The 11,101-nt window shown below is 36.3% G+C and overlaps 1 protein-coding gene across 1 annotated transcript; it reads left to right on the top strand.

Moving 5' to 3' along the window:
• The first annotated feature begins 141 nt into the window (after window positions 1-141).
• On the top strand, window positions 142-10,698 carry MKKS (MKKS centrosomal shuttling protein). Its single transcript, XM_081289379.1, has 4 exons — window positions 142-1,135; window positions 3,261-3,436; window positions 7,167-7,277; window positions 9,358-10,698. Exons 1-4 carry the CDS (start codon window positions 151-153, stop codon window positions 9,796-9,798), a joined length of 1,713 nt encoding a protein of 570 aa, XP_081145505.1. The 5' UTR covers window positions 142-150; the 3' UTR covers window positions 9,799-10,698.
• The last annotated feature ends 403 nt before the right edge of the window (window positions 10,699-11,101 follow it).

Raw genomic sequence — 11,101 nt, 5'->3', positions numbered from 1 at the left:
ACAAGACTATTTAATAGCCATATTGCTGCATATTCAGACCTTCATTTCTAAAGAATATATTTTTAATGTTAATACACATGACAATGCAGTAAACAGAAAAATATGGTTAATAAAATAAAAGCTGTCATCACAAGTTACAACTGAAGTAATATGTCTCGTTTAGAAGCTAAGAAACCCTCATTGTGTAAAAGTGAACCACTTACAAGTGATACAGTCAGAGCCACACTCTCTGTCCTAAAAGGAGTCTTAACATCATGCTACGGCCCTTCAGGTAGGCTGAAGCAGCTGCACAATGGCCTAGGAGGTTATGTGTGCACAACATCACAGTCCTCAGCCCTGCTCAGTAACCTGTCAGTCACCCATCCCACATTAAAGATCCTGACAACTTCTGTGCAGAATCATGTGTCCTGCTTCAGTGACTGTGGCTTATTTACAGCCATTCTTTGCTGCAACCTGATTGAAAATGCCCAAAAAACAGATTTGACACCCACCACTGTCATTAAATTAAATAAACATCTTTTGAGTCTCTGCACCAATTATCTCAAGTCAGAGGCCTGTGGTTGTCGAATCCCAGTTGACTTTAGTAGTACTCAGATCCTCCTTTGTTTGGTTCGCAGTATTTTAAGGAGTAAGCCTGCCTGCATGCTCATCAGAAAGGAAGTAGATCACATCAGTGCTTTGATCCTGAGAGCCTTCTTGCTTACAATTCCAGAAAACACAGAAGACCATATCATTTTAGGAAAGAGTATAATTGTACCATTAAAAGGTCAGAAAGTTACAGATTCTACTGTATTACCTGGAATACTTATTGAAATGTCTGAAGTTCAATTAATGAGGATGTTACCTATCAAAAAATCAAGTGCCCTTAAGGTGGCACTCTTTTGTACATCTTTATCTGGAGACTTTTCTGACACTGGAGAGGGAACCCTGGTGGTCAGTTACAGGATGTCTCTTGAAAATGCAGCCCTGGACCAGTTGCTTAACCTAGGAAGGCAACTTATTAGTGACCACGTAGATCTTGTCCTGTGCCAAAAGGTTATACACCCATCTTTGAAACAGTTCCTCAGTATACATCACATTATTGCCATAGACAGAGTTGGAGTGGCTTTGATGGAACCCCTGAGCAAAGTGACAGGTAAAAAGCACTCTTGACTTTTGCCCCTTAGAGTTAATAAATCATTTGTTTGAACAGAGAGTTTATTGGTTTGTGACACTGTTAACATCTTGAGAAATTGTAGAAGCTGCCAACCTCACAGCATGTCGTGGGTATCATTTCTGACAGCAAAGGTTGTTTCTGGAAAAGATCCCCTGTTGTTCACTTAATAAATATGGAGCTGCTGTGGCCATTTTCTGTGTATTTTCAACCCAAAACTATACTGCAGAGTCTTTTATAATCTAACCCCCCAATATTCTACAGATAATTGAGAAATTTGACATCATCATAAGGTCTTTCATACTTTACCCAAAATTTTTATACTACTTAAAACTTGCAAAGCTTTTAAATCATGTTACACTCAGAGGGTAATTTTATAACTGGGATACCACCTTTTCTTCACTTTTATTATAATGCCAATGGATTTCTGTACTTCTGCCCAAATAGTTGTTCCAAACTGGGTGCAGGAAGGGTGCATGTGTGTATACACACATGTATGTTTTATCTTTAAGTATCAATATTTCCAGCTGAGCTCTTGAGAACCAAGGTCATTTACTCTGAACACTATAGCAGGCCTAGTCCATAGCAGGTGCTCCAGAATGTTTGCTGAACTGGTGGTAATATATGTTACCACCAATTAGGTAAAGAATTATAGTGGGCAGAAGAGTCATTGAATCTCACAAATTGATCAAATTAAAAGCACTAGTATACAAGGTTCATATTCACCTGTTAGAGCCAAAGAAAAATAAGCTGAAGAGCTCCTGATTCATGCCACTTGTTTCAGTATTGCATTGACATCCTATCAGACAATCATTTAGTTCTGCATTGATTGCAATTCTTTTTGGAGGTGGAGGTCTTACTGTGTTCCCCATTGCTCATCTCAAACATCTGGGCTCAAGTGATCCAACTCAGCCTCCCATATAGCTGGGACTACAGGTGTGCACCACTGTGCCCAGTCTGCAATTTTTAAGTTACTAAAGCATTGTTAAAGTTCACTGTAGTCTTGTTACAGATAGTCAAAAAGCAGTATGTATGCCAAGCATTAAATATCTCTGTGTTATTTACATTTGTAAAACTGTCAAATGATCATCAAAGTGAAAAATTATTGAGAATAAATGGAAATAATTCTTTGGAACTCATTGCTGATGTTGTAGGTCAGACTCGTATCCTTAAGTATCTACCAACTGTCCATGATCTGGCAGTTTACAGCTTATGAATATGGGCTATTCTGGCTTATTCAGTGTTTAAAGTATGGGACATTTTCCTATATTTCCACAATATTATAAATGGAGACTCAGTTTCCACACTAGTTCACTGTTGTTTTTTAACTCACATGTACCTAGAACATGGCTTTAAACATTTAATACCATCAGTTTAAGAAAGTTGACCTAAGGGGGTAAATTGCTCAGGGTGCAGTATAATATTCAAATGTTAAACTGGAATTTTTATTTTTTATAGAAGCTTGGTCTAGTTTTCTTATGTAAATTTAATTACATCTGGAGATTTTGCAAACATTCAGTACATACTTCTCCCTTAATAACCTTATTTCTATTTGCAATTTGTAAAATTTTACTGATTGCCTATGCAGTTGGAAGGATAAAATACTTAAGAACAACAAATTGAAATAAGTTACATTTAATTCATTTCTCTCCCTTGTTTTTTTTCCCCCTTTCCCCTCACTTCCTCTTATATATAATTTTGTATAACAATGAGGGTCTCCTTCCATTTCCATGCAATTTCCCTTCTCTCTCCCTTTGATCTCTGAATGGGGTTTTAAGGTTCTTGGGCTTTTAAAAATGTATGCAAAATTTTGTGTGCCTGTCTCTGGCAAGAGCACAAAATAAATTCTAACAAATGTTCAAAGAAGTGAGTAAACCAAAAGAACCTTTGCTTTATTTGCATGTCATTTGAATAGATTACTAATTTCAGAGGTTTAAGAAGATGCATTTTATTACTTTATCTCAAATTTAATATTTTAAATGATAAGCTTTTGTGGAATTTTTATATTGGCTAGGAATAAGAGTTAATTTATTTACATTTATTAATTTTAAATGGTTATTTGCTCCACCTTTGCTTAGACATTTTGTTTTCTTTAAAAAAAATACAGGAACACAACCTATTGGTTCCATAGGCTCCATATCTCCTAGTAGTTATGGAATTGTGAAAGAATTGTGCACTGCAAAATTTGGCTCCAAGCATTTTTTTCATCTTATTCCTAATGAAGCAACTATCTGCAGCTTGCTTCTCTGCAACAGAAATGACACTGCCTGGGATGAGCTGAAGGTAAGTAATAACTTTGAATTTCATATCCAAGGGCTGAGGCAGGGATGAAATAGTCAGTCAACAGGTTCTCAAATAGTTTTTTTCACATTAGTGAGCCATGCTTTTTAATTTTCCCCTCTTCCGTAACTTCAGCAGGGTATACAAAGCAAGAACAAAAATGACAGAAGTGGGGGGCTGATTGTGAAGCTCAGTTGTTAAATATGTGCTATGTATTAAAAAAAAGTTACAAGTAAGCTAATTTAATTGCAGTATTATGGTAGACTTAACCCAGGTTGCCATTCCTTATTTCTGCTATTTACAAGAAATCTAAGAAGTCATTGATAGGAAATTTTCTTTTTCTTCCTTTCTTTCTCTTTCTTTCTTTCTTTTTTTTTAAAAAATATGATGGTGAGAATTGAATCGAGGGAGCACTCTACCATTGGGCGCATCCCCAGCCCTGAATTTATTTTCCTTAAGAAATTAATTTGAATTGTGTACTCTTTGATGTGAACATATATGAATAATTCACTTCAAAAGTGAGTTTCTAAGTCAATACCTATCATCCACCTCTTAGTAGAGTTTATGTTCTCTGCCAACAATACACATGCAACTTTTTTTTTTTATTGGTTGTTCACAACATTACAAAGCTCTTGACATATCATATTTCATACATTAGAATCAAGTGGGTTATGAACTCCCATTTTTACCCCAAATACAGATTGCAGAATCACATCGGTTACACATCACATTTTTACATACTGCCATATTAGTGACTGTTGTATTCTGCTACCTTTCCTATCCTCTACTATCCCCCCTCCCCTCCCCTCCCATCTTCTCTCTCTACCCCATCTACTGTAATTCATTTCCCTCCATGTTTGTTATCCCATTCCCCTCATAACCTCTTATATGTAATTTTGTATAACAATGAGGGTCTCCCTCCATTTCCATGTGATTTCCCTTTTTTTCTCCCTTTCCCTCCCACCTCATGTCTCTGTTTAATGTTAATCTTTTCTTCTGCTCTTCCTCCCTGTTCTGTTCTTAGTTGCTCTCATTATATCAAAGAAGACATTTGGTATTTGTGTTTTAGGGATTGGCTAGCTTCACTAAGCATAATCTGCTCTAGTGCCATCCATTTCCCTGCAAATTCCGTGATTTTGTCATTTTTTAGTGCTGCGTAATACTCCATGGTGTATAAATGCCACACTTTTTTTATCCATTCATCTATTGAAGGGCATCTGGGTTGATTCCACAGTCTAGCAATTGTGAATTGTGCTGCTATGAACATCGATGTGGCAGTATCCCTGTAGTGTGCTCTTTTAAGGTCTTCAGGAAATAGTCCGAGAAGGGCAATAGCTGGGTCAAATGGTGGTTCCATTCCCAGCTTTCCCAGGAATCTCCATACTGCTTTCCAAACTGGCCGCACCTGTTTGCAGTCCCACCAGCAGTGTACAAGAGTACCCTTTTCCCCACATCCTCGCCAGCACTCGTTGTTGTTTGACTTCATCATGGCTGCCAATCTTACTGGGGTGAGGTGGTATCTTAGGGTGGTTTTGATTTGCATTTCCTTGACTGCTAGAGATGGTGAGCATTTTTTCATGTACTTGTTGATTGATTGTATGTCCTCCTCTGTGAAGTGTTTGTTCATGTCCTTGGCCCATTTGTTGATTGGGTTATTTGTTTTCTTCTTGTCTAATTTTTTGAGTTCTTTGTATACTCTGGATATTAGGGCTCTATCTGAAGTGTGAGGAGTAAAAATTTGTTCCCAGGATGTAGGCTCCCTATTTACCTCTTTTATTGTTTCTCTTGCTGAGAAAAAACTTTTCAGTTTAAGAAAGTCCCATTTGTTGATTCTTGTTATTAACTCTTGTGCTATGGGTGTCCTATTAAGGAATTTGGAGCCCGACCCCACAATCTGTAGATCGGAGCCAACTTTTTCTTCTATCAGACGGAGAGTCTCTGATTTGATATCTAGCTCCTTGATCCACTTTGAGTTGACTTTTGTGCATGGCGAGAGGAGGGGATTCAGTTTCATTTTGTTGCATATGGATTTCCAGTTTTCCCAGCACCATTTGTTGAAGATGCTATCCTTTCTCCATTGCATGTTTTTAGCTCCTTTATCAAATATAAGATAGTTGTAGCTTTGTGGATTAGTCTCTGTGTCCTCTATTCTGTACCATTGGTCCACCCGCCTGTTCTGGTACCAGTACCATGCTGTTTTTATTACTATTGCTCTGTAATATAGTTTGAAATCTGGTATCGCTATACCACCTGATTGACACTTCCTGCTTAGAATTGTTTTTGCTATTCTGGGTCTTTTATTTTTCCATATGAATTTCACGATTGCTTTATCTATTTCTACAAGAAATGCCATTGGGATTTTGATTGGCATTGCATTAAACCTATAGAGAACTTTTGGTAATATCGCCATTTTGATGATGTTAGTTCTGCCTATCCATGAACAAGGTATATTTTTCCATCTTCTAAGATCCTCTTCTGTTTCTCTCTTTAGGGTTCTGTAGTTTTCATTGTATAGGTCTTTCACCTCTTTTGTTAGATTGATTCCCAAGTATTTTATTTTTTTTGAGGATATTGTGAATGGAGTGTTTTTCCTCATTTCCGTTTCAGAAGTTTTGTCACTGATATACAGAAATGCCTTTGATTTATGTGTGTTGATTTTATATCCTGCCACTTTGCTGAATTCATTTATTAGTTCTAGTAGTTTTTTTGTAGACCCTTTTGGGTCTTCTAGGTATAGAATCATGTCATCCGCAAATAGTGATAATTTAAGTTCTTCTTTTCCTATTTTTATGCCTTTAATTTCTTTCGTCTAATTGCTCTGGCCAGTGTTTCGAGAACTATATTGAATAGAAGTGGTGATAGGGGGCATCCCTGTCTTGTTCCAGATTTTAGAGGGAATGCCTTCAATTTTTCTCCATTCAGAATGATGCTAGCCTGAGGCTTAGCATAGGTAGCTTTTACAATGTCAAGGTAAGTTCCTGTTATCCCTAGTTTTTCTAATGTTTTGAACATAAAGGGATGCTGTACTTTGTCAAATGCTTTTTCTGCGTCTATCGAGATGATCATATGGTTCTTATCTTTAAGTCTATTGATGTGGTGAATAACATTTATTGATTTCCGTATATTGAACCATCCTTGCATCCCAGGGATGAATCCTACTTGATCATGGTGCACATGTTTTTTGATGTGCCACAGACCAATATCTCTGATGAACCTAGATGCAAAAATCCTCAATAAAATTCTGGCGAACCGAATACAAAGGCACATCAAAAAAATTGTGCACCACATGCAACTTTTAAGGGAAGTGATAAACTCTGATATCAATCACAAGTTTATAAAGATTCAGGTACTGTCAAGGATATATCCTTGGTGAATCAAAGCCTGTATGTTTTAAGTACCCACCAGTCTTGCTGACCCAGATGTTTTGAATCCCTATATTTATGAATCCTAATTTAAAGAGCTCAATATATATGAAAAAAATATTGACCTAACAGTATATTGATCTAATAAAAATATTGATGAAAACAGACTTCTGGCTAAAGTAACTTTCTTCAATCTCAAATCTTTATTATTCCAAAATGTATTCATCACATTACAACTTTGACCAAGCAGATTTCATTGTCAATTGAAATCGGACTCTTGTTAGTCCATGATGTATGTTATATTAAGAGCATGGTTGTATTTCTTCATGGATCTGGTGTGAGTGTCTGATTCAGATTTGATTCTTTTTTAGCTCACATGTCAAGCAGCACTGCACGTCTTGCAGTTAACAATCAAGGAACCATGGGCTTTGTTGGGAGGTGGCTGTACGGAAACTCATTTGGCTGCATTTATTAGATACAAGGTAAGATTAATAGCCCTTTTTAAATTACTGAATTCTCAGCAACTTGTCTTCTGTGAGATGATAAGCCAAATCATAATACCCTAAAACCATTCGTGCTTAATTATTCAGTAGCCTAACTTAGATATTATGTTTGAGAACCCTTGAGGAAAATAATTATAAATATGAAGATCTTTATTGCAATGATTATTGCAAATCTAATTCTTTAACAAATTACCCCATTCTTTGAGTATTGTTTACATGGACTACATGTTGAAATAGCATTCTGTTTTGGAGACTTCTAATATTAAAGATCTTAACTACCAAAATTCAACACTAATTAATGTTAACAGCTAAATGGCTGAGATTCCACAAAAATACTTCTGGGGCATCAAGGAAAAAACTTAATTTCATTTATTAAAGCATTTCAGATATTATATTTTATTACAGTTTTTATTTTGGTTTCTATATGGTGTGTATTAATTCTACTATGTGAATTTTTTATTGGTCTAGGAAACTCCATTTCCTGACAGTTGACAGATAAGTTTAGTGTAACATAGTTCTGAATAATTATTTTATATGTCCTATCCTACTTTATTTAAAGATGAATACAAAAAGGTATACCTATGTTTTAATCAGCTTTTTCGTTGCTGTGACCAAAACATCCAACAAGAACAATGTAGAGGAGGAAATGTTTATTTTGACATCCATGGTTTCAGAGGTCTAAATCCTTAGACGGCTGGCATCATAGCTCTGGGCCCAAGATTAAGGCAAACACTGTGTTGGAAGGGCTTGTGTGAGTTAGCTGGCCAGGGTTGGATCCCTTAACCTGATTGGTCATAGCAAAATTGTACATTCCCTATCCTGGAGGAAGGCAGCCCAGGACATGGCAGTCCGGAAGCAGAGAGAGCTTCACTCACCAGACACAAAATATAAACACCAAAGACAAGCCCCCAGTGAACAACATCCTTCAGCCACACCCTACCTGCCTACAGTTACCACCCCATTAATTCATATCAGTGAATTAATGCACTAACTAGAACTCAATCATTTCACCTGTAAACCTTCTCGCCCTTCTTTCATTGTTTCACACATGAACTTTTGAGGGACACCTAAACCAAAACAATGTGGTCTCCAGATATTGACAGTTGATTGACTGCATCAACCAGAATCACTGAGATGTTCTGCAGAGCTTCCAGTGAGTGACTAGAGTTGGAAAGAGAGTAGACTTTTCTTAAAGACATGCCCTTCCCTACTTCCCCTAGTAACTTAAAATCTATTTGAAGATAAAGCCAATTCATGAAAAGTTATCAAAATGTACATTATAAAAAACAAAATCCATGCCAATTAGTGATTCTGAGTGGACAATAATTTAATCTGCAAATGGAACTGAGTAAACTGGACAAAGTGTTTTGGAGGAAGTAAGTATCTTGTTAAAGTTCTGGGGATATGGGGGAAATATGTTCCAAAAAAAGAAGTGGTCACTGTTTTTTAGTAGTAAGGATATATGGACTTTTTAAATCATTATTCAGTTAGTTCACTATTATTTTTCTGTCTTAAGAAATTTCTACAATAATATTTTCAGAATAGTGAAACCAAAAAAGCTGATTAAATCTTATTACCTTTTAAGAAAAATTGATGTGAAAATTGTCCGTTCCCAAAATGATGTCTTAGTATTATGTGCATTCTCATTTTAAGCAAATCTCAAACATTCTGATGATATGATAAATACTTCATTTGGGACATTAGTCTTCAGGAACTTTCCTGAGTGCATAAAAACAAATGTAAAACATGTATATGCCTTGACTTTTATATATTACTTCAAGGCAATCATTCAGAATAAGCTGCTGGTGGGGTTATTCTTATACATTTATTGTAGTAACAGGACAGGGAGTGTACAATTTTGCTATGACCAATCAGGTTAAGGGATCCAAGCCTGGCCAGCTGACTCACACAAGCCCATTAGAATTGTCTTCAAATCTTATAGTAAATGAAGGTACATAGTAACTTTATGAATAAGACTTTGATCAAAGTATCTTATTTTTCTGAAATATTTTTATATTAATCACCCTGTATGTGTTCTCAATGGTTTATTACTCTTTAGGCTCGTAATGAACCAGAAAGCATTCTCACAGATGATGGGTGTACTCAAGCAGAACTTCAACTAGTTGCTGAAGCATTTTGCAGTGCTCTCCTGTCTCTTGCTGGCTCTTTAGAACATGATGGAGGTGAAATTGTCACTGATATAAAGTATGGACACTTTTGGTCAGTTCAGGGAGATTGTCCCTCTGTTGTCAACTGGCCAGATTTACTTTCACGATGTGGTTGTGGATTATACAGTAGCCAGGAAGAACTCAGCTGGTCTTTCTTACGAAGCTCATGCCATCCTTTTGCACCAAAATCCTGCCTTCCACATGAAACTGTGGGCCCAGCTAGCAATCTGACTCTGGACTGTTTGACTGCTAAGCTTAGTGGCCTACAGGTGGCTGTAGAGACAGCCAATTTGATTTTAGATCTTTCATATGTCATCGAAGATAAAAACTGATAAAAGAGAATCACATATTTATAATATGAGACAAATAAACTTGTCAGATGTCAATTAAGAAAAATCCCAAAAAAACAAATGCCAAATGTCTTCTCTGATATAAGGAGAGTGACTCAAATGGGGTAGGGAGGAAGAGCATGAGAAGAAAATTACCTCCAGATAGGGAAGAGAGGTGGGAGGGAAAGGGAGGGGAAAGGGAATTGCATGGAAGATGGAAGGAGACCCTCATGGTTATAAAAATACATGTATGACGATGTGAGGAAAAAAAAAGAATTGTGTCATATTCGATTGGGTAGAGAGAAATGATGGGAGGGGAGGGGAGGGGAAGGGGGGAAAGGAAGGACAGCAGAATAAAATAGACATTATTATTGCTGTGTGTATATATGTGACTGCATGACCAATGTGATTCTGCAACCTGTACACTCAGAAAAATGAGAAATTATATCCCATTGATTCAAATGTATGATATCAAGGTCATTGTACTGTCATGTTTAACTAATTAAAACAAATAAAACATTTTTAACAGTATTAAAAAAAAAACAAAAAAAATTTCCAAACAAAAAATAAAAATAAAAATAGTAAGTGGATTGTTCTCTAAAGGCCTGTTCTGTATATGTAGACAAATGACTCATAAAATTATAGACATACTTACTTAACGTATGATTCTTGATTAGAAATGTCACAGAATAATAACAATCTTAAACATTATTAGAGATGTTGTAGTAATCTTAGGGATTCCACAGGGACTACTATACATTGTTCCAAATTTTTATTATTATTGTTTTGACATCATTCTAAGAACATACAGAAACTTTAAAAAAATTCCTAATCCTTGCTATAGTTTGTGTATACTTATTATAAATATTTTACAATGAATAGCAATTGCATATGTTTAAAATATAAAATTAAATTATAAAATATCATAAAGCGTCCAGTCCATGTAACTCATTCAAAAGAAGTGTTAGGCCAGGTGCAGTGGCACATGCCTGTAAATCCCAGTGACTTAGGAGGCTGAGGCAGAAGGATCAAGAGTTCAAAGCCAGCCTCAACAAAAAGTGAGGCACTAAGCAATTCAGTAAGATCCTGTCTCTAAATAAAATACAAAATAGGGCCAGGAATGTGGCTCAGTGGTTGAGTGCCCCTGAGTTCAATCTCTGGTACCCGCCCCCCCCCCAAAAAAAAGTGTTAAAACTGCACATTTAGTGAAATTTCACTTTTCTCAATTCCGTTTATCTCAGACTCTGTTACTCAGTGGTTAAGTAATTGAATTAGAAGCTAGTTTGCCTTAAGTTGCTGGTTTGTA

The sequence above is a fragment of the Spermophilus citellus genome, assembly GCF_964194105.1.
Source record: "Spermophilus citellus genome assembly, chromosome: 4".
In the NCBI taxonomy this organism is placed as follows: domain Eukaryota; kingdom Metazoa; phylum Chordata; class Mammalia; order Rodentia; family Sciuridae; genus Spermophilus; species Spermophilus citellus.
This window is presented reverse-complemented; position numbering and strand designations above follow the sequence as displayed.